The sequence below is a fragment of the Dendrobates tinctorius genome, unplaced genomic scaffold (genome assembly GCF_039654945.1).
Source record: "Dendrobates tinctorius isolate UK_male_01 unplaced genomic scaffold, ASM3965494v1 ptg000303l, whole genome shotgun sequence".
Lineage (NCBI taxonomy): Eukaryota > Metazoa > Chordata > Amphibia > Anura > Dendrobatidae > Dendrobates > Dendrobates tinctorius.
In genome coordinates this window covers 2,802,722-2,827,793 of record NW_027361970.1, presented here as the reverse complement: position 1 = coordinate 2,827,793, position 25,072 = coordinate 2,802,722, and the positions used below count along the sequence as shown (strand labels likewise).

Here is a 25,072-nt window from a genome sequence, read left to right as displayed (position 1 = left end):
AGAATATAATGTATGAAGAAATATAAACAAAAATTTCAGACGGAGCAGAATATTCCGTCTTATTAGACCACAGGTAGCTACTCCTATGGGCTAAGAATTAAGCAGAGAAATTCTCTGAAGGAAGTGTCAAAGACACACCCTAACTTGGGAGGTGACTGGACTCTAAAACAGAGCGAACAGCCAGGCCCCCACAGCAAGTTAATTATACATGTTAAACAACCAAACAGATTCAGTGTCCCTGGCCTCAAGGCTATACTGACTATGTATTGGATCCAAACAAATACCACACAAACACAACATAATACCAGAGGCAACTCGGAGGTGATGAGGATCCCTGTAGACTATTTTTCTAAGTATAGTAAACCACTATAATGCATAATAAGGCTCCACCCCAGGGACACAAGGCCCCCCCGTTAGAAAACCACCAATATTCCCCGACCCAAGGAAAAGGACAGTGGAGAGAGCAAGTAATTAATATAGGACAAACTCCTCAGTGCTCAGGCGTCACCCGAAGGACCACCGGAATCACGGTGTAGATTTCTTCTCCTCTTCTTCCCACATTCCGATGGTACTCTCCCACCTCCTCGAACTCCCCCGAACCCAAAAGAGAAAAAATGGGGCCACTCCCCCAGGGTGACCGGTGGCAACCCCAGAGCCGATGAGAAATCCAGGAGATCCGACGGGGATCTCAGGATCACTGTGCCAGTGTCCCCCGAGCTTGTAGCTGAAAAGGGTATCCCCACGTGTAGGCAATGTTTTTCACACGCAGAGCCTCCAGGAGAGGTCGCAGGGCCCTTCTCTTAGCCAGAGTTATAGGGGAGAGGTCCGCTAGCACTAGAACTACCGCATGTTTCATAATACCTATAACTACCATTAGGGGTCATTTTGACCCCCATTCAAAAGTACTGACTCTGGAGTAAAAATAACTTTTTTGTTGCCAACAAATTAAAGAACATTTATTTTAACTTAGTAGGAACAGTGTTAAGATCAAGTACAGCACGCATTTTCCTTTTACATGGTCATAGCATGCGGTGTCCAACAGTTAACACAAACAGTACTTTCTTCCACTTTCCCAGTGCATTTTCCACAAACTGGTTTGTTACAGCTTGCGCAAGTTTTAGTTGTTTTGTTTTCGTTGCATCTTCCAACTCCACATTTTCGACGCTTGCTGATTTCTTGTCCTTTTGTTTGTGGTTCAGACATTGCGGATGATGGGCCACTTCTTCTGACTCATTTTCAGATAAATTCTGAAGACATTTCAAAATTTCATCACTTGTCAGACCCCTCTGCTTACCCCTGCTTCAAACATACGTTGCAAAAAGGGACTTGTAAGATCGCAGAAGTAATAAAATGACACTGTACAAACATGCAGAGTTGTAGCTTCAACTGTAATGTGTGCTACTGAAGTGCAGACAGAAATCGCTACAAGAGACATGGATCAAACATGTTCAGACAAGTTTAGACAAAAAGTCAGAACTCATTTGTTAAAATGTTAGAAATTATAGAAAAAAGAAATAGCAAAAGGGTCAAAATGACCCCTCCGGTAGTTCTAGTGCTAGAAGTTGAATATTTATGCCATTAAAGTCTATAGCATCGTTCTCTCTAGCTTTACGCATAATGTCCTCCTTAATTTGGAAAAAATGGATCCTGCAAATTACATCTCTCGATCTAGATGGGTCAGGGTGCCTTGGGTCCAGGGATCGATGAGCTCTGTCCAATTCAATACGTTCATCTGTGGATCTACTCAGCAATGAATTAAAAACATGCTGTAGGGCTGAATTCAGGTCCCGTGGGGCCACCGACTCTGGGAGACCATGCAGTATAATGTTGTTTCTCCTATTTCTGTTTTCAGAGTCTTCTAGCATGTCCATAACTAGATCAAAATTCTGTGAATGCTGATCTAAAAGTTGCTGCTGAGTATGAAGCTGGGAAGACAGCTCATCCACTTTAGCCTCTAACACAGTGATGGCAGAATTTATGTTGGAAACGTCCTCTTTGAGGGAGCCAATATCCCCCTTGCATACTGCCTCCAAACGCTGGATGTAACCTTCCATGTCAGTCTTGGTGGTGATGGCACTTAAATGGGCATGTAGTTCCCCTACATTCATAGTCAGGGATGAGGAATCCCCAGAACCCGTTGGGGTCTCAGGGCCGTCCTGGGTAGCCTCACCGCTGATCCCCACTATGCCAGTGTCAAATGTAAAGGATCCATTAAGTGTGCTGTCTGCAGTCCCTGCTCTCCTCAGAGATTCGTCTGGAGCAGAGGAATGAGTTAATTGTTTAGCAGCAGGAGCTGGCCTGGAGGGGGAGGGACAGGGAGTCTTCCACTCTCTGAATGCCTGTAATGCTATCGACCTTATTTCCAGTTTTGTTCTGACCAGCTTCACACTTTCTGTGTGTTTGTTTTCCCTGTGTGCTCCTCCATGTGATGATCCGGCTGCAGCAGCAGATAAACGTGCACCCTTTTGGCCTCACACATCAGATCTCTCCTCAGTAGCTGCCATAGCTGCATGTGTGGTCTGTTTTCCTGCGCTGCTTGGGGCTGTTAGATACAGAGTAATTCCAGGGTCAGCCGGTCCGGAGGAAGGCTCCCGTGGTGCCTGAGAGCGAAGACCGGCTTTATCTCTCATGTAGAGGCCAGGGGACTGCCTGTGCTTGCTAAATCTTTGCTGTAAGGACTCTGGGAAGCAAGAGCTCTCTCTATGTGCATCTGCCCTGCTCCATGACCAGGCCACGCCCAATGTCAAGCTATTTTAAAGGATTTTCTGAAGGAGGGTTTAGACACTGGGGTTATTACCAAGAAGGTTTCGGATCATCTTTATGTAGATGCTCCTACTTTGCCTATATTCCATGGATTACCAAAAATCCATAAGGACATTTTTCTTCCACCCTTATGCCCAATATTCTCAGGCATTCAATCCCGCAACTTATTACTAAAAGCGTTCCAGGTTATTTGACAGATAGCCCTGAAGTGGGGGTAAATTTTGACAAATTTAACCAGACTAAGGACAATTCTTTTTTCACTTGTGACATAGTAAATCTCTATTCATGTATACCCCACATTTATGCACTTGAGGCAGTAGATTTTTTTTATTCCGAGAGATACTGATGCCACAGTGGAAATTCGAGAATTTATATTGGCTTCCATTAAATATTTATTAGAACAACTTTTTTTTATGTTTAATGGGAGATACTACAAACAGTGGGTGGGAGCTCCAACGGGCCCAAAATTCTCTCCTTCCATGGCAATTCTTTTTTTAGTAGCTTGGTGGGAGAGAGCATACATTTATAACATCAATAACCCATTCAAACAGCATTTGAGATGGTACGGCAGCTTTCTGGATGACATTCTGATTATTTGGTCAGGTGGGGAAGCAGCCGAGCATGAATTTGTTAGCTACATAAATAACATCTTAAATCTCAAATTCACCTTTTCTGAACTTGGACAATCAATTCATTTTATTTATATTTTATTAATAACAGATTCTAGTAAAGGAAGGGTTAATACAACCATTTATCCCAAGCCCACTGCCTTTAATACCATACTCAGGACAGATAGTTGTCACCATAAACATACAATTATGGCGATTCCATATGGTGAAATGGTGAGAGCAAAGCGCATTTGTACTAACAATGAGTTATTTGATGAGCAGTCTAATACAGTTTAGATTAAAACAGAGGGGTTATGAAAATTCACTGTTGAAAAATGCAAAGTCGAGAATAGATGGGGTTGCTAGATCTGATTTATTTGCTGAGCAAGGGAACTGTAAAATCTAAAAAAAATGGCAAAACTGATTGTATTTTAAAAACTAATGCAAATGAAAGCAAGAATAGTCAGCAAAAAATTAGTTATGTTACAGCTTATAGTAAACAGTTCAATGAAATTAAAAATACAGTGGGTACAGAAAATATTCAGGCCCTTTAAATTTTTCACTCTTTGTTTCATTGCAGCTATTTGGTAAATTCAAAAAAGCTCATTTTTCTTCTCATTAATGTACACTCTGCACCCTATCTTGACTGAAAAAAACAGAAACACTAGACATTTTTGCAATTTTATTAAAAAAGAAAAACTGATATATCACATGGTCATAAGTATTCCGACCCTTTGCTCAGACACTCATAATTAAGTCACATGCTGTCCATTTCCTTGTGATCCTCCTTGAGAAGGTTCTACTCCTTCATTGGAGTCCAGCTGTATTTAATTTAACTCATAGATCTTGATTTGTAAAGGGACACACCTGTCTATATAAAAGCTCACAGTGTATGTCAGACCAAATGAGAATCATGAGGTCAACGGAACTGGCCAAGGAGCTCAGAGGCAGAATTGTGGCAAGGCACTGATCTGGCCAAGGTTACAAAAGAATTTCTGCAGTACTCAAGATTCCTAAGAACACGGTGTCCTCCATAATCCTTAAATTGAAGAAGTTTGGGACCACCAGAAGTCTTCCTAGACCTGTCCATCCTGCCAAACTGAGCAATCACAGGAAAAGAGCCTTGGTGAGTGAGACAAAGAAGAACCCCAAGATCACTGTGGCTGAGCTCCACAGATGCAGTAGGGAGATGGGAGAAAGTTCCACAAAGTCAACTATCACTGCAGCCCTCCACCAGTCAGGCCTTTATGGCAGAGTGGCCCAATGGAAGCCTCTCCTCAGTGCAAGACATATGAAAGCCCACATAGAGTTTGCTAAAAAACACATGAAGGACTCCCAGACTATGAGAAATAAGATTCTCTGGTCTGATGAGACAAAGATATAACTTTTTGGTGATAGTTCTAAGCGGTATGGGTGGAAAAAAACAGGCACTGATCATCATCTGCCCAATAGAATCACAACAGTGAAACATGGTGATGGCAGCATCATGCTACGGGGGTGTTTTTCAGCTGCAGGGACAGGAAGACTGGTTGCAATTGAAGGAAACATGAATGCGGCCAAGTACAGAGATATCCTGGATGAAAACCTCTTTCACAGTGCTCTGGACCTCAGACTTGGCCGAAGGTTCACCTTCCAACAAGATAATGACCCTGAGCACACAGCTAAAATAACAAAGGAGTGACTTCAGAACAACTCTGTGACCATTCTTGACTGGCCCAGCCAGAGCCCTGACCTAAACCCAATTGAGCATCTCTGGAGAGACCTGAAAATGGCTGTCAACCAGCATTCACAATCCAACCTGATGGAACTGGAGAGGATCTGCAAGGAAGAATGGCAGAGGATACCCAAATCCAGGTATGAAAAACTTGCTTCATCATTCCCAAGAAGACTCATGGCTGTACTAGCTCAAAAGGGTGCTTCTACTCATATTTCAGGTTTTTCTTTTTTAATACAGTTGCAAAAGTTTCTTCATTTCTGTTTTTTTTCAGTCAAGATGGAGTGCAGAGTGTACATTACTGAGAAAAAATAAACTTTTTTTGAATTTACCAAATGGCTGCAATGAAGCAAAGAGTGAAAAATTTAAAGGAGTCTGAATACTTTCTGCACTCACTGTACAGTGTCTAAATACTTACCAGTTCTAAATCAAGATGAAACGTTTGCATCCATTTTAAAACCTTGGTGCAATTTTATAACTTTGGGTGATTTTTTATCCCCAAGTTTATTTGATGAAAAGACCCTTTTCAAAAAAAAAAAAAAGAAAACCTGGCTAACAGGATTTTTTAAATGTGGACTAAATCAATGTTCGGTATGTCAATATGCGCTTAAAACACAAAAATTTGGAAATGGACAGAATTTGGATGTTTATTCTATTAGGAGTTTTATTAATTGTGAGAGTAAATGTTATATAAGTCATTATGTGTACACAAGGTAATATATGTGGGGTGTACTATACGTCCTCTAAAAGTAAGGATTGCTGGACACTTTGCAGATATAAAAAAGGGAAAAGTTTCTAATACATCAGGAGCTGCCAAACATTTTTGTGAAAAACATGCTGGGAGTCTGGAAAAGTTTGTATTTTTTGGTATAGTGAGAACAGCTTAGACCAAAAAGGGGAGAAAATTGGAGAAAATATTATTAAAACATGAGGCATTATGGATTATGAAACTTAGTACCAGAATTCCTTTTGGACTAAATTTTCGTAACAACCTCATGTATTTATATTGAGAAAAGAGGAAAGAAGGAGATTTTTTTTTTTCAAGATCGAGATTCAGTTTTTTACCAATGTGTTAGTATTCCATGTCTCCCTTATAATAACTTTAGATCACTGATACTTGAATGGTGTTTTGATGACTCCATTATTATATTGATCTTTCTTCCCTTTTTTTACACAATAATTGTAATTTCCATTTGTGAAACTCTGTCGTATATATATCTATATATTTATATATATTCTGTTTCCTTTGTTTTGCTATTTCTGGCTCAAGGTTGTTTTCCTTCAATTGCATGGTTTTTCACATATGTTCCTTGTAAATAATTACATGTATGATCTCACTAAATGGGAGTGGTATTGGGTTTTTAAACGATTGCACCACATTCTGTAATGTGTCTCTACTAAGGCTCTTGCCGAAACATGTTAACCAGTTACTGACTACCCTGATGTGAATTTTTTTAAATGATTTTCAAATAAAAACAAGGATATTTTCAATTTAAGGATCCAGCATTTCCTTTTTTTCTCTTTGGAAATATTTGTGCACCCAGCCGACGGGTGGCTGTGTTCCTTATTTGCATGGGTCAGTCAGGTCAACAGACTTCTTGGTGAGCAACATACCCTCTGCTGATTTTTACAATATTTTTAGGCTGGATCGCCCCTTTAACCCATTTGCACAACCCGATATACATCTGCATTAGGGTCCTCGTGTATAGAGTGAGGTCAGGAACTGAGGTTGATCCATACTGGGCAGATGCTGATTGGTAGCAGCAGCGGCTGGAGCTAGCTCTGATCACTGCTGCTAAACCATTTAGATGTTGTTATCAGTCAATGACAGGAGGCATTTAAATTGTTTGGTTTCCAGAATCTACTGCCTCCTCCCCTAGAATCACTGGAAAGTTTCCATGGGAGCCGAGGTCCTACTGAAGGCACCTGTCTCCTTCCTCCTTCCAAGTAGCCGTCCAAGTTTGAGCTATAAAATTAATTAACCAATGAAAAATATAAATAAAATGCTGTTTCTCAGTCAGCCCACCTCAACAAATAAATGCAATGAAAAGCAATCAGAACATCCTATGTACCCCCAAAATGATAGCAATGAAAATGGCAACTCGCCACACAAAAAACCTGTATTATTGGCAGAAAAATAAAGTTATGGGTCTTAGAAAATCGGGACACAAAACAATTTTTTTTTTCTACAAAGTTCTGATTTTTATTATCCACAAAAATATACGTTTGGTATCATAATCGTACTGATCTGAGGAATCATGTTACCAGACCATTTTTAATACAAAATGAACTTTGCAAAAAGGAAAAAAAAATAAAAACAATGGTGGAACTGCATTTTTATTTCACCAGTTGACACCAATTAGAAATACTTTAACATTTTTCAGTACGTTACGTGATAAAGCGAATGGTATAATTCAGAACTACAGCTCATCCTGCAAAAAATAAGGCCTCATACAGCTACATGTATGTCAGCAGAAAAAAAAATTATGGCTCTTGGGTGTAGTCCTCGTACTTGTCAGGATTCAGAAGTTTGCAGTCACATAGAGAGACTGCAGACTTTTATCCCAAACCTGCACAACCTCTTTAATGTATACTGCTTATGCATTGACCTTACCAGTAGGCAGTAAGCGCCTTGGCTCCCACTAGCTGAGGTGGTCTCAGGGGCGGACATATCATTGATGCAACCTGGGACCTAAGAGGTAAGGGGGCCACTTCTACCTCCAAAACTGATGGAATTATTTATTTGATGAGCTACTAAACTGCACTGTCCCATAAACTTTTATTGCATGGGGCACTCTTCTGTCTGTCTCCACCACTGGGTGATCGACTGCCATAATTTTATCCTTTCATGTAGGAGTTATGCAGCTCTGAAGATATCAAACAAACTAATCAGCATACATTTAATTTTAGCTCTAACAAATATATGGGACCAAAAAAGGAGGACATTCACTTTAAAGGGGTTGTTCCAACATGGCATGCTATCCATATGATAGGTTAAAACTTCCTGGTCGACGGGAGTCCCAGAACCTTGACCTCCTTTGCTGATTTTGACAGCAGGACTCCCAAGTCCCTTATTTGAATGGGATGGTGGTTGATCATACATGCTACCACTTCATTCAAAGTCTATGGATCTGATGGAGACAGTCAACCCGCCAACCTCTGTCAGTCTCAGACAGTGGATTCAAAGAAGTGCCCTTGTTCAGCTGAGGTTCCTTTCAAACAAGAAACTGTGACCCTCCAACTTGTGATTAGTGTGGGTCCCAGCGAACAGCCAGTTATCTCAATCCTACAGAAACATGATAACTTGCGATCTCGGCACAACCCGTTTAAGCTTCTTTTTAATAGAGCATGTTGCCTTACAGGAGTTGTGATTACAGAGCATAGATATATATTTATGGCGGAGTTTGTGTCTCGGAGGACCGGCACTACGTATTGTGCCGAAGTGAGAAAAGAAAGACAAGTTAAGTTATTTTTGCAAATGATCTTTTACCGCCGAATCTCACAGTAGCTAAACTGACGGAGCCAGAATGTTTGATGTGAGGCACAGGCAAAGAATCTGATGAGAGAGATATGGAGGCAATTGGGAATAGACAGAAAGCCTTTAGTGAGCAAAGCAGATGTCTTTCAGAGGACCTTGCTTTAATGGTATGGACATCAGAAACATTCGAAGGGGCACATTACTTTTATACAATGAATGTATTATTGCTATTATAAACTCAAATGCCGAGTTGAGCACAGTCTAGCAGGAGAGAAGGCTTATTTTTAGTGATAAACCTCTTTTCATGTTTTTGTCTCTCGGTCACGTCAATCATTTTGTTCATGGTCACCTAAAAAATAACCAATTCCACGGGGGGTCAGCCTTTCACCCATTGCTCTTTATCCACTTGTACAAGCATATAAGAAGTAGAGTGATAACATGCTGTAAAATGTGCACTGTCTAATCGCTCTGAATATGCATAATTACCGTACCCCCTACTGATTTCGGAATAATAATATCTCGCCTGATAAGATTAACACAAAACGTTAAATCTTGACAACAAAGCAGGAATGCTAGAAAGGACGAAAGGCACAATGAATTACGTAAAAACACTTCATCATCATTTTTCTCACGGGAATGTTTTCTAAAGGAAATCTCGTTTTTTATCACTAGCTGCGATTCTAGATGACCCAATGGAATGCAGTAGAGGAGAGCGACTTTCAATCACACTAGCCAAGGACAGAATAAACCGGACACCGGAGAGGCAAGGGAAATCCAAACTGGAGGTGGACATCTTTGAGCTGCTACGAGACAGCGAGTACGAGACGGCAGAAACAAGTATGAATTTTTTGTTCTACTGAAAATATAGTACAAATTACCTAAATTGTAAATTTTAATTACAGATGAGCAGATTGATTCTCGGAGGATCGAGCTCAAGTTGAATTTCATGAAATTTGCTTTTCCACACAAATTCGAACACTTCAACATTCGATTCACGATTCATCCAATATGAAGAAAAACCTTGCCCGGCACCATCGCTGAGAGGGCTAATGTTGATTTGCATGGCTATGCTCGCTTCGCCTCTCTAAAATGATCAGCGAGTGTGAAACCTATAGAATTGTTATATCTTGTACACTGGTGGCCAGACAGAGATCAGTGTCTCCGGCTGGCAGTGCTTCCTTCCCCATAATGCCCAGCAGACCTCCAGATTCTAAAGGTAAATGGAACATATACATCACATTGAAAATCACCGTAACAATCTCCTTTGCCTGGCATCATCACTGAGGGGGCTAATGTCATTTTGCGTGGCACGCAGTTCCCTACAGTGCTTGTCTCTCTCCTTAAGGCATAAAGATAGACATCACCCTATATTGTACAGTGGTCAGATAGGATACCACGCCATACACAATGTAAAAGACAGGATCCAGCACCCATATGATGTAAGAAGAACATGTAGTTTATTAAGAAATCGCAATCCAAATTAGTAACATTTTAGTCTGTAACTCTGACCTTCATCAGACGGTTTGCTCTCAGTAGGGGGATATATTCATTGGGCTGCTATGCTTATCTATAATGCACTACTTAAACATATTTTCCTACTAATTTCGCGTGTGATTCCTTAACCCTCCGTCAGGAACAATGGATCTGACAGGCGCAGCTCTTCTACTTTCATTTCTCCCTTCTCACCAGATTTTCAGGAAACCCCCTCCCTCTAGATAGTCTCCTGGCTCTAGCTGCTGTGTGAAACCTGATACCACAGTTGGTCTGCAGAGCTTCAGGAAGGAAGATATAGCTGTGCTGGCTTCACAGGCTCATTGGTCCCGAACACATCAAACTTTATAAGGTTGATATGTAATGTTTTTAGTCATTACTATTGTTTATTTAGCTTGTTTTATGAATGGCTAGAGAAAGGTTTGTGGATATTTCATATAAATAAGGCAGATTTTCTTACAAATGAAAGTGTACTCAGGAGTTTTGAAATTTGTGTATATCAAAGTTATTACTTTTATGTTGAGTAAATGGGTTTGTTTTGCACCTGATAATGTGTAGTCTCTTTTATTACATCCCTATGAAGGTCTCTGATCACTTTTAGATCACTGAAATTGAGAAAATTAGATATTCTAGGCATTTTTCTAGCCTGCGCTTGACAGGCACATTGTTCCATTACGAGTTAGTGCGAATATTGTTCCTGACTGAGGGTTAATAAACTATATGTTCTTACATCATATGAGTGCCAGATCCTGTCTTTTACATTTCCTGTTCTTAAATTAATGCAAATTTCTTCTCTGCAAATCGAAAATTTGGAGGAAAATTCAGCAGAGTTTGAATTTCCAAAGATCCGCTCATCTGTAATATTAATTTACATTGTTGGGTTGTATAACAACATTTTGAACATGCCCGATTTTACTTTATCAGGAATTGTGCTCAGAACATAAAAAATTGTATATTTGTTTTATCCACAGTGATAAAGAACACAGTGACATAACAGAAAATGGATAAATTATTCAATAGAGCTTTAGCTAATGAATTACCCAAGCAATGATGACACAAGAATGGGATAATGGATGTAGTGAAGGCATTTATAGGAAAAAAAAAGAAAATTCCAGAAAATGGAGTATTTCTCCCAGAAAACTATTGCATTTACAAATGTTTTGTTGTATACATGTTTATTTCCTTTGTGTGTATTGGAACAACACAAAAAAAGAAAAAGAGGCAAAATAGACATAATTTCACACAAACCCCAAAAATGCACCAGACAAAATTATTGGCACCCTCAACTTAATTTTTTGTTGCAATTCTTTTGAAATAGATAACTGCAATCAATCTCTTGCTATAACCATCAACATGCTTCATACACCTCTCAACTGGAATTTTGGACCACTTTTCGTTTGCAAACTGCTCCAGGTCTCTAATATATGAAGGTGCCTTCTTCTAACAGCAATTTTAAGTTCTCTCCACAGGTTTTCAATGGGATTTAGATCTGAACCCATTGCTGCCCACTTCAGAACTCTACAGCACTTTGTTCCCATTCATTTCTGGGTGCTTCTTGAAGTATGTTTAGGGTAGTTGTCCTGCTGAAAGTCCCACGAGCTAGCTTTCTGACACTGGACACTGAAATGAGGCCCAAAATCCTTTAGTAATCTTCAGATTTCATGCTGCTTTGCACACTGTTAAGTCACCTAGTGCCAGAGGCAGAAAAACAACCCCAAAATATCTTTGAACTGCCAACATATTTGACTGTAAGTACTATTTACTTTTCTTTTCCTCATTCCATTTTTGGTAAACAGTAGAATGATGTGCTTTATCAAAAAGCTCTGTATTGGTCTCATCTGTCCGCAAGACGCTTTCCCAGACTGATTTTGGTTTACTTGTGTTCATTTTGGCAAACAGCAGTCTAGATTTTATATATCTGTGTGTTAACACTGGGTTCCCCCTGGGTTTCCTGCGATAGCTTTTCATTTCATTCAAATGTCGACAGATAGTTCACGCTGACACTGATGCATCCTGAACCTGCAGGACAGCTTTTCTTTCTTAGGAACATGATAGGGGCTGCTTATCCACCATTGTTGTGAGTTCATTTTTCCCTTCACCATTGAGGTCTGATGAACTCCCTCCTCTGGTGAAGGAAGGTAGTGAGACTGATTACCAAGCACCTGAGCAGCTAGATGATAACTGGGTGGCTGGAATTGAGGACTGGATATAAGGCTGCCAACGCCCTTCTTCCTGGCTGGTGATTTTCCTGCTGGATTCTTGGAGACCAGTCTGATTCCTGCGTCTCAAAGCTAAGTTTTTCTGCTCTGCTTTGTACTCTTCAGTTTTGTTTTTGTTTTGCCTTGTTTTTTGGGAGTTCTGCCATCCCCAGCCGGGGGTGAGCTGAATTCCATTTTTGTCTCTGATCTGTTGATCTTTTGCTCTGTCTTCAGAATATACCTGAGTGTTGATATAGTCTTTTGAAGCCTAGCAACTTCAGGGCCTGTTTTTCCTATCAGTCGGTTGGCTCATTTTGATAGGGTTTTTATGGATGGCAGACAGCAGCTTTCGCTTTCCTATCCTGTCCTATGTAGTTAGCTTGGGCCCCATCATTTGCTCAACCTATCTTTCTATCTGTGTTAGTGTTTTCATCTTGCTTCACCGTCATTATATGTTGGGGGCTGCCTATTGCTTTGGGGTCTGCTCTGGGGCAGTTTAGTTTTTCCCCTTTCTGTCTTTAGGCTATGTAGCTCTCCGGCTGTGATCGAGGGGTCTAGGGCACTGTAGGAACCCCCCACGGCTACTGCTAGTTGTTGTGGATAGGTTCAGGGGTCTGCAATCCGATAGCTGCCAATCTCTCTGGTTTTTCTGGACTTAGCTGGTATTTTGTTTTTTCCTCCTTCGGTGACTCATCATAACAGAATCACCAGCCATACCGCAGATCCTAGGGTACTCAATAGCAGGAGAGAATTGTAAAAAAAAAAAAAGTGTCAGAATTTTTTTTTTTTGTGTGCATATTTTTTCCTCTATATCTCTGAGGCTGTAGGGGGAATTTTTCTCTCAATGGAGATGAAGCAATTGTCTGATCGTGTGGAGCAGCTCGCTGCTGAAGTGCGGGGAATTTCCGCCTATCTTGCTCATTCACATGCTGCTGAACCAAAGATTCCTACTCCTGAGGTGTTTTTTGGGGATCGGTGTAAATTCTTGAATTTCAAGAATAATTGTAAATTATTTTTTGCCTTGAAGCCTAACTCGTCGGGGAACTCCGCGCAGCAGGTTAAAATTGTCATCTCTTTGCTGCGCGGCGATCCCCAGGATTGGGCGTTTTCTTTGAAGCCTGATGATCCTATTCTGAATAATGTGAATGCATTTTTTCAAGCCTTGGGGTTGTTGTATGATGAACCTAATGCTATTGATCAGGCTGAAAAGACCCTGTTGGCATTAAGCCAGGGTCGGGATTCGGCAGAGTTGTACTGTCAAAAATTCAAAAAGTGGGCGGTCCTTACTACCTGGAATGATGGTGCCTTGGCAGCCCTCTTTCGGAAGGGTTTGTCAGAAACTGTAAAAGATACTATGGTGGGATTTCCTGTTCCCTCTGGTCTTGACGATTCTATGTCATTAGCCATTCAGGTGGATCGGCGTTTATGTGAACGCAAAACTACACGAGAGATGTTGCCACCTGTTGAACAAATGTCTGAACCTATGCAATGTGATAGAGTTTTGTCTAGGGTGCAATGTCAGGAGTTCAGAAGGCATAATAAGCTGTGTTTTTTTTGTGGAGATGCCTCGCATATTATTTCTGTCTGCCCTAAACGAGAGAAACGTTGTGCACACACGTTTTCTGTGGGTGGTGTTCAACCTAAGTTTCTTCTGGCAATTACTCTGATGTGCTCCCTGTCCACATTTTCCGCCAAGGCTTTTGTGGATTCAGGAGCAGCTCTGAACCTGATGGACTTGGATTTTGCTAAACGTTGTGGATTTCCTATGACACCTCTGCGGACGCCTATCCCTTTGAGGGGTATTGATGCTACTCCTTTGGCGAAGAATAAACCTCAGTTTTGGACCCAGGTGGTATTGCGGGTCGCTCCAGACCATCAAGAAAATTGCAGATTTTTGGTGTTGCAAATTTGCATGATACCATTGTTCTGGGGTTTCCCTGGTTGCAAATCCATAATCCAGTTCTGGATTGGAAATCTGTCTGTGGTGAGTTGGGGTTGTCGGTGTGCCCTTAGTGATGCTCCTGTTTTCTCCACCTCTCCCCAGTCGCATGATGTTCCTGACTATTTGGCTGACTTTTATGATGTATTTAGTGAGAATGAGTCTGCGTCTTTGCCTCTTCATAGGAGTTATGACTGTGCAATTGAGCTGAACCTGGGGTGTAAATTCCCCAAGGGTCGGCTTTTCAATTTATCTGTACCCGAGCACGAGGCTATGCGATCCTATATTAAGGAGGCATTGGAGAAGGGTCATATTAGACCATCCTCTTCACTCTTAGGTGCTGTTTTTTTTTCGTGGCTAAAAAGGATGGTTCATTAAGGCCTTGTATTGACTATCGTGCCCTCAACAAAATTACTGTTAAATATCAGTATCCGTTACCCCTGATTTCTGATCTATTCTCCAGAGTTAAAGGTGCTTGCTGGTTTACCAAGCTTGACCTCAGGGGGCGTATAATCTTATTCGCATTAAGCAGGGGGATGAATGGAAGACGGCGTTTAATACTCCGGAGGGACATTTTGAGTACCTGGTGATGCCTTTTGGGCTCACTAATGCCCCTTCTGTCTTCCAGTGCTTCATGAACGATATATTCCGAGACTTTGTGGATAAATTTTTGATTATGTATCTGGATGATATTTTGATCTTCTCCAAGAATTGGGACTCTCATGTGGAACATGTTCGGACTGTGTTCCGGATTTTGAGGGAGAATTCCCTGTATGTCAAGGGATCAAAATGCCTTTTTGGGGTACAGAGGGTTTCATTTTTGGGATTTATTTTGTCTCCGTCAACTATTGAAATGGACCCGGCCAAGGTACAGGCCATTTATGATTGGGTTCAGCCCACTTCTTTGAAGGCCCTCCAGAAGTTTTTGGGTTTTGCTAATTTTTATCGGAAATTTATAGCCAATTTTTCTGGTATTGCCAAGCCTTTGACGGATTTGACTAGGAAGGGTGCTGATGTGCTGAATTGGTCTCCGGAGGCTGTTTCTTCCTTTCAGGAGCTACAGCGAAGATTCACTTCTGCTCCGGTTTTGCGGCAACCTGATGTCTCACTCCCGTTTCAGGTGGAGGTGGACGCTTCTGAGATTGGTGCAGGAGCGGTGTTGTCCCAAGAAGATCCTGTGACATCTAAAATGAATCCTTGTGCTTTCTTTTCCCGAAAGTTCTCCCCATCCGAACGTAACTATGATGTGGGGAATCAGGAACTGTTGGCCATGAAAAGGGCAATTGAGGAGTGGAGACATTGGTTGGAGGGAGCCAAACACCAAGTCGTGGTCCTTACTGACCACAAGAATTTTATTTACCTGGAGTCGGCCTAGCGCTTGAATCCTAGACAGGCTAGATGGGCCTTGTTTTTCACACGTTTTGATTTTGTGGTCTCTTTTCTTCCTGGCACTAAGAATGTCAAGGCAGACGCCCTCTCTAGGAGTTTCCTTGCTGATTCTCCTGTTGTGACTAAGCCTGCTGCCATCTTGGGCGAGTGGGTAGTTCTTTCTGCCATCTCGCCCGATTTGAGACGTGCTCTGGAAGAGTTTCAGGAGGACAAACCTGAGCGTTGTCCCAGTGGAAAGTTGTATGTTCCTGACCAGTGGAGGAAGAGAGTGATGTCTGAAGTTCATTGCTCTGCATTGGCTGGTCATCAAGGTATTTTTGGTACTAGAGATTTGGTGAGTCGGTCTTTTTGGTGGCCCGCCTTGTCTCGTGATGTCAGGAATTTTGTGCAGTCCTGTGGGACTTGCTCCCGGTCTAAACCTTGTTCTCGCTCTAGTGGCTTGTTGATGCCTTCGCCGGTGCCCAGGAGGCCATGGACCCATATTTCAATGGATTTTATCTCTGATATGCCTGTCTCTCAGAGAATGACTGTTATTTGGGTGATTTGTGATAGATTCTCTAAGATGGTTCATCTTGTACCACTCCCTAAGTTGCCATCTTCCTCTGAGTTGGTGCCCTTGTTTTTGCAACAGGTGGTTCGCTTGCACGGGATTCCTGAGAACATTGTATCTGACAGAGGAGTTCAGTTTGTGTCTAGATTTTGGAGGACTTTCTGTTCCAAGCTGGAAATTCAGTTGTCCTTCTCCTCTGCGTTTCACCCTCAGACCAATGGGCAGACGGAGAGAACAAACCAGACTTTGGAGTCGTATTTGAGATGTTTTATTTCTGCCGATCAGGATGATTGGGTTTCATTTTTGCCCTTGGCTGAATTTGCTTTAAATAATAGAGCTAGTTCTGCCACTTTGATGTCACGTTTTTTTTGTAACTTTGGTTTTCACCCTCGATTTTCTTCAGGGCAGGTGGAGCCTTCTGCCTGCCCAGGTGTTGACACTGTGGTGGAGAGAATGCACTAGATCTGGGACCAAGTAGTGGATAAGTTGTCTCTCTCCCAGGAAAAGGCCCAGCGGTTTTCCAACCGGCGTAGAACCGTTGGTCCCCAGTTTAAGGTGGGTGATATGGTTTGGTTGTCATCAAAAAATATCGCTATGAAGGTGGCTTCTCCTAAGTTTAAGCCTAGATTTATTGGTTCTTACAAGATTTTGGAGATTATTAATCCGGTCTCTTTTCGGTTGGCTCTTCCTGTCACATTTAGAATTCATAATGTGTTTCATAAGTCCTTGTTGAAGAGGTTTGTTGAACCAGTAGTTCCTGTGGTGGCACCTCCTGACCCTATATTGGTTGAAGGTAACATGGAATATGAGGTAGAGAAGATACTGGATTCCTGTCTGGCTAGACGGAGACTCCAGTATTTGGCTACGTGGAAGGGTTATGGTCAGGAGGATAATTCCTGGGTCTCTGCCTCTGATATTCATGCTGAAAGATTGGTGCGTGCCTTTCATCGGGCTCACCCGGATCGCCCTGGTGGCATGGATGAGGGTTCGGTGACCCCTCCTCAAGGGGGAGGTACTGTTGTGAGTTCATTTTTCCCTTCACCATTGAGGTCTGATGAACTCCCTCCTCTGGTGAAGGAAGGTAGTGAGACTGATTACCAAACACCTGGGCAGCTAGATGATAACTGGGTGGCTGGAATTGAGGACTGGATATAAGGCTGCCGACGCCCTTCTTCCTGGCTGGTGATTTTCCTGCTGGATTCTTGGAGACCAGTCTGATTCCTGCGTCTCAAAGCTAAGTTTTTCTGCTCTGCTTTGTACTCTTCAGTTTTGTTTTTGTTTTGCCTTGTTTTTTGGGAGTTCTGCCATCCCCAGCCGGGGGTGAGCTGAATTCCATTTTTGTCTCTGATCTGTTGATCTTTTGCTCTGTCTTCAGAATATACCTGAGTGTTGATATAGTCTTTTGAAGCCTAGCAACTTCAGGACCTGTTTTTCCTATCAGTCGGTTGGCTCATTTTGATAGGGTTTTTATGGATGGCAGACAGCAGCTTTCGCTTTCCTATCCTGTCCTATGTAGTTAGCTTGGGCCCCATCATTTGCTCAACCTATCTTTCTATCTGTGTTAGTGTTTTCATCTTGCTTCACCGTCATTATATGTTGGGGGCTGCCTATTGCTTTGGGGTCTGCTCTGGGGCAGTTTAGTTTTTCCCCTTTCTGTCTTTAGGCTATGTAGCTCTCCGGCTGTGATCGAGGGGTCTAGGGCACCGTAGGAACCCCCCACGGTTACTGCTAGTTGTTGTGGATAGGTTCAGGGGCCTGCAATCCGATAGCTGCCAACCTCTCTGGTTTTTCTGGACTTAGCTGGTATTTTGTTTTCCTCTGCCATGTCCAGTGAAATTAGCTACAGTGCCATGGGTTGTAAACTTCTTGTTTATGTTGCAAACCATGGACAAAGGAACATCAAGATCTCTGGAAATGGACTTGTAACCTTGAGATTATTGATAATTTTGATTCTCAAGTCCTCAGACAGTTCTTTTCTCCTCTTTATGTTCTCCATTCTTAGTGTGGCACACACAGACACACAATGCAAAGATTTAGGCAACTTCTCACTTTTTATCTGGTTTCAGGTGTGATTTTCATATTGCCCACACCTGTTACTTGCCACAGGTAGTTTGAACAAGTATCACATGTTTGAAACAAAGTCGTTCACCCACAATTTTGGAAAGGTGCAAACAATTTTGTTCTGCCCATTTTGGGGGGTTTGTGTATGTACAATTTGCCTTTTTTCTCTATTTTTGTAGATTGTTACAATATACACAAAGGAAATAAACATGTTTATAACAAAACATGTGTAATGGCAATAATTTTCTGGAAGAAATACTTCATTCTCTGGAAAAATGTCGAGTGCCAACACTTTTTTCCATGACTGTAAATAATCAGACATTATGCATACAGTATAGTGATGCACACTATAGAAATTTATGTACAAATTATGATAAAGGGAGAATGCACAAGATAAAAACACAGCACCTTGCTCTCTAACACCTGCCTCATTTAAACTACAACCTTCTAATACAATGATGCCTTAAATTATACACAGTTTTCATGTGTGTTATGAGAAGTGATTTGTGCAGGAAAAATATATCTTTGTACCGTATTAGCCATTACATAGAAAAATATACAAAATTGAGAGTCCTCACTCTTGTGCTTGTTTCCCGGCCTCTTTACACCTGCTGAGGAAGAATGACAGGGACAGAAAGATCACTAGTAGATCATTCTGTCCCCATATAGTATTATGTTATCAGCAGAACATCTGCAGTTTTCACCAGGCGATGTGCTGCTGAGAACAATGATTTTTGTTCCGGCCTAAGCAATCCAATCACTCGATGATAAGGCAGCATTTTGCTCGTTCGTTGGGCAACTGCTGATGTTTACACCTAGAGACTCTTGTTTGTGCTCCCGGTATTTATAAATGTGAATGCTAAACACATACAGTATGTGACACACACATATACACAAACTGCATGTTAAACACACATATACTGTACACAGAGAACACTCATACAGATACATGTATACACAGCACCTACATACAGATAGATGCATACATGGTGCACTTACATACAGATATATACATAAATTAAGTACATACATAAAGAGCATAATGGACCCCACTCAGCCCTTTAAACACTAATTGAATTGGCCTCCACACAGCCTTGCAAACAGTATAACCCCACATGGCCCTCCCCAAATATGGTGGATCCCACACATAACTTCACACTGTATAATTGCTCACATACAGAATGATGGCATAGCCCTCAATATGGTATACATTCTCCCACATAGCCTTTCATATTGTATGGTGGCCCCACATAGCCCTCCAAATATTATAATGGCCCCCACATGGCCTTCCAAATATTATAATAGTCTCCAGTAGCCCTCCAAATATTATAATGGTCCCCACACAGCCCTCCATATAGTATAATGGACCCCACATAGCCCTCCAAATATAATAATGGTCTCCACATTTTCTTCCATATAGTAAAATCGGCCCAACATTACCTTCCATATAGTATAATGTACCCACATGTTTCTCCATATAGTATAATGAGCCCCATAGTCCTTCACATAGTATAATGCACCCCATAGTCCTCCATATAGTATAATGCACCCCTATAGTCCTCCATAGAGTATAATGCACACCCCATATTCCTCCATGCATTGTTATGGCCACCACAATGTATTCACTGATTTAAAAATAAAAAATACATACTCACCTCCCCCTTTCCACTGCTGCTCCAGTCTACACAGGCCATCACCTCAGCAGCTACACTGCCCAGCACAGTGTGGTACAAAGAAGTGACATTCTTGCATCCGCTGAATGAGACATCAGATACTGAGGAAGAATGATCGGGGAGGGAACAAACAACTTCCCTTCTCAAGCATTGCTTTCAACTGTATCAGCATCCTTGATGCTGATACAATTGAATGTGCGATGCCTGAGTGGGATGTGAATGAGCCAGGGCTGGCACGAAGCCCCCCCGATTCACGGGCCCCATAGCGGCCTTATGGTATACTGCTAATAATGGCATGCCACGGTCTGGGAACGCCTGGTGGAGTGGGGGCCCTGGGTAATTGTCCAATTAGACCTGCCCCTAACGCCGGCCCTGCTCTGTTATAACCCACCTCTGTTACCCAACACTAAGCCAATTGTTAATCATTTTTTCAATAACTCTCCTTGTCCCATCATTCTCATTTAATGTGCTAACCTTTTATGTTACAAAAAAATCTAGATACGCAACAGCTAACTGCATTTACATCAATGGCCACTGTGAGTTCTTTAATACAGTGTCTGGAAACCCTGTCTATCATATCTGTGCTAGTTCAGGTGCCCCTATACATTACATGCTGTGTACTGAGAGAAAGGCTTGGGGAAGACAAGATGCACAACCACATTAAAATTATATAGTAGCCCAAGATAAAAAGTTCAGCAGCTTATGAACTGTACTATTACTTAAGTATTTAATGTGTTTTTATTTTTAATGACTTAAAGGGGTATTACTTCCCAATATGAAGTTGGTGTAATATTAATAATATTAGCAAATACCTCCAATTAGAAATGTAGTATAGTTCTTGATTCAATCTATCGCTTACCCCTTTTGCAGGGCATTGCAGCAGCTTAGAAATCTATGGTTATGACCACTAGTAACTAACTAACTGTCACTACTGTATATGAGTTGTCATAACCATGAATACCTAAGCCACTATACTACATTTCTAATTGATATATCACAATGCCCCAGTAATTATTATATGTACCCAAGGCAAATGAAATGAACGAAAGAGCCTTAAAATATGAAAGTTTATTATAATATAAAATAAATTAAAAAAAATGAAATACAAGGTATACAATACAAGTGCTTCTAATATGAGTTACATGAAAATAGTCCCTCCACCCCCGATGCACGTTTCATCCTACTTACTGAGGAGACTCCTCCTGAGGAAGCAAAATTAAATGAGTGTTGAGGTGGAGGGACACATGACCCAGCTCACGGTTTTTGAGTAAGCCAAGTTGTTTCTGCTGTTTATTATTAGACAACTGTCATTTATTTGCGCTATACCAAACACACTGGTGTTTAATATATAGGTGGCACGATATGATTGTTCCATTTACCTAAGGAGCAAACTACCATTATTAATATTTACTTTGCCTATTATGTCTGATACTATTTGAAGCTGGGTCTATTTTTGTGTCCATCATGTTAGAGGCAATTGTATTTTACACATTGTATTTCATTATTTTGTATGTATTTGATATTAAAATAAACTTTAATATTTGAAGGATCTTTTGTTCACTTCATTTCTTTTTGATATACATTATATAACAATTACTGGGGCATTGTGATATATTGCTTAAGCAAAGTGCTATCCTACATATTTTAGTGTTGATTATTTAGAACATATTTGGATATTATTATTGTTACACCTATTACCGTACTTGGGCATTGGAAGACCCCTTTAAATGCTTTTGAAATGTAAGATAGAATTAAACCGGTGAATAGCGTTGTCTCAGATTAGGAAAAACAGCATAATTTGTACAAATCTGTGCCACTCATACAGGCTGTGTCTGGTATTGCAGTGTAGCTCCAATGTAGACCAGTGTTCCCTTACTCCAGTCCTCAAGAGCCACCAAAAGATCATGTTTTCAAGAATTCCTTAGTATTGCACACAAGATGCAATTATCACCTAGTCAAAAATGAAAAAATCCTGCAAACACGATCGATTGGTGGCTCTTGATGACTAGAGTTGGAGATCACATTGCTCTTTGGTCCTACCTCATTGTATCTATAGGACTTGTTTCCTATGTTCCTGCAAAGAAAAAAAAAAACTAGACAGATATATATGAATATTTTGCAACTCAATACATTAGTCATACATCTAAGCTTTAAAAATGGGACAACTTCCATACTGATTCATTTTGGGTAATCCACAGAGAGTGAGAAGAACAATAATTTATGTACATGATCAATGTGTCTGTGTTTTTTGCTGTATTGTTCGCTTGCGTTAAATCACAATTTCTTCCATGAAATTGAAAGAGAAGAAAAGCCTTGTTGATACATAAATAACTCAGAAATTTTATCTCCTTGCTACAGTGTGCCAGATTCTTCCCAAAGGAGTTTTGGGGGTTCTGGGCCCATCGTATAGCCCGTCATCCAGCTCCATCATCAGCAACATCTGTGGAGAGAAGGAGGTTAGCCTGCTCTAGCAATAAATCTGTTGTATACTTTGCTATTCTAACCTGCCATGACACTTTTGTCATTTCATTTCTTTGATCTTTTACTCTATGCTATGTTAGATGTTTTTCTCTGATTTGTTTGACAATTATGTCTGTAAAGTGGAACCAAATATTTAACAATGCTTATCCTAAAACTGTACATAACCGGCATCTATTTATGCACTTGAAAGCAATAAACTAGCATTGTATCAGTTTGGTTCTTTTATATGGATGTCACTGTTCCACATTTGCTCCGCTTACAAGAAATATAATTACAGTGTAGTTTATGATGTTAGCGAGAAGCGTAAAATGTTTTGTGATGTATCTCATGGCTAATGTTATTGCTTGTATACAAAGGAGCTCTAATAGTGTCAAAGCGAGCTAGCTAAACATGGACCATAATAGAAGCAGGACCTAATATGTGCAGCTAAGGCAGCACTACAGCTAATAAAAGAAGGGGCTTTGCAGTAAACCTGAATTTTAGGGATGACGGTTCCCCTTTAAACAGTCCAATAATGGGGCTTAGTTGCCGCTGATGTTGGCTCGTGTGCAGGAACTCTTGGTGCACTTAAATAGATTCACAACCGAAACAAAATCCCTTCAGCAACAGTTAGAATCAGAGAATCATAGAATCATGGAATGGTAGAGTTGGAAGGGACCTCTTGGGCCATCTGGTCCAACCCCCTGCTCAAAGCAGGATTCGCTAAATCATCCCAGACAGATGTCTGTCCAGCCTCTGTTTTAAGACTTCTATTGAAGGAGAACTCACCACCTCTCGTGGCAGCCTGTTCTCTAACTTCTCAACAGTGGAACCTAAGTTGCAGCAGTAGCTACTGAGTCCTTGATGTAGCAGGTCTGGGGGCCACACAAGGATCCAGCTTAGTGCTGTAGGATCCAGATGCCTAGGACACAGGACTGTAGGCTCGATCCCTTAGATGAGCCAGGAGGTGGTGGACATCTGGTAACCTGGCTGGTCTGTGGGTGTGGTTCGGTTGCAGGATTATCTGCTCCCCTCACACATTGGTAATTGTTCCGCCGCCCAATCACTCTGTGTCAATGTCCTCTGCTCTAGAATCAGACTCTCACATGCCTGACATGGAGGATTGCACATATCTCTCAGCCTGTGAATGTCTGTGTAATTCCAGCAGCAGCAATAGATTGAAAATACCTCCCATCTATTAAACAATAGAAAGAGGGACAAATTGGCAAATTTTGGCCATGCCTTTGGTCACATCCCAATAAACACCCATTTACCATTTCTTTATCCCCTACCAGGACAAGATGTCACAAGGGCGGTGGCAGTGAGGGATATTCAATTCAGCAGATGCCTGAGGCTGCAGGGCACAGACCCAAATCCAGGACTGTCTGCTGTATCCAAGGGACTCCCTTTCAGCATCCAGGTCAGTGCTACCTGGCAGCTGGACGGGAGGCCACAAATCTCTAACCTTCTGGGGGTTTTTGATGTATGCACTCCCCATAGGCCTCAATATAGTATAATGCATGCCCAATAGGCTTCTATATAGTATAATTTACTCCCCATAGGCCTCCATATAGTATAATGGACTCCCCATAGGTCTATATGTAGTATAATGCACTCTCCATAGGCTTCTATATGTCTATATGGTATAATGCACTTCCCATAGGCCACTATACAGTATAATGCACTCCCCATAGAACTCCATACAGTATATTGCACTCCCCATAGAAAAAAAATACAATACTCACCTCTCCTCCATGTTCCCCCGCTGCTCCGAGCGCCCACACATCTCAGCACAGCAGGTGCCATGTAGTGAAATCATCACACCCCCTGTCATTGTCTGCGTCAGTGATGTCAGACGCAGAGGGGGAATGATGGGAGAGGGAGCTTGATGCTCCTTCTCTCATCATTTCTTTCAACTGTATCGGCATCCAGTTGAACTTTCGATGACGAGCGAGGGGCTCGGTGCTGGCACTGGGTCAACCCCATCCACCGTTCACATGCCCCATAGTGGCCGATTGGAAGTGCATTGCTGCTCTGCCACAGAGTTTAACTGCATGAGTGCACTGCGCAGTTAACAATAGCATAGTTTTGGGGGGCCCTCAGACCGCCCCTCTGCATCCCCCTCAGTAGCTATTAATAGAATATTAAAAACTACAGACCATCACAAGAAATACATAGAAATACAAATAGATAAGCAAGGATGGTATAAATAAATAAATCTAAAAATATGTTTAAAATGATTTGAGTACATATAATTGTGCATTAAAAATATACAGTATATATACATATAAAATGTATGCAAACAGGTGGATTACTAGGAGTTTAACCCCTTTCTAACATTGGGAGTGATAGTACGCCCATGTCGGACTCCCTCTGTTTGGTGCAATGTGGATTGCATCAATACCTCTTATTTTTATGGATTTGGGATCACTATTATGAAAAATTCAAAAATTAAGGTGAATTTTCTTATTAATCAGAGATGTTGGCCACTGTCTTGGCAGTGCCAATGTGCCTCACATGCTTTCGCACCCTGACTTTCAGTTCCCTTGAAGTGAGACCCACATTTATCATAGGGCAGCCGCATGTCGCATAATAAATCACATTCATAGTACTACAAGAAATGTGATGATTGATGTGAAAATGCTCTGTCCCATCGGCTGAGTCAAAGGAGGTGCTGCTAAGGACATTGGCACAGGCAAGGATAACATCCCAAAGTCAGCCCCCTTGAACCAAAGGGGTTTGCCTTTT

At 41.4% G+C, this 25,072-nt stretch overlaps 1 protein-coding gene across 3 annotated transcripts in view; it reads left to right on the top strand.

Moving 5' to 3' along the window:
* GRIK4 (glutamate ionotropic receptor kainate type subunit 4) overlaps window positions 1-25,072 on the top strand; it is a 781,551-nt gene that overhangs the window by 341,254 nt on the left and 415,225 nt on the right. For all 3 annotated transcript variants that reach the window (XM_073560724.1, XM_073560723.1, XM_073560725.1), the window contains 2 exons: window positions 9,236-9,400; window positions 22,223-22,320. In XM_073560724.1, coding sequence (XP_073416825.1) covers window positions 9,256-9,400; window positions 22,223-22,320 — 243 coding nt within the window. In that variant the 5' untranslated portion in view covers window positions 9,236-9,255. The remainder of the gene's footprint in view (window positions 1-9,235; window positions 9,401-22,222; window positions 22,321-25,072) is intronic.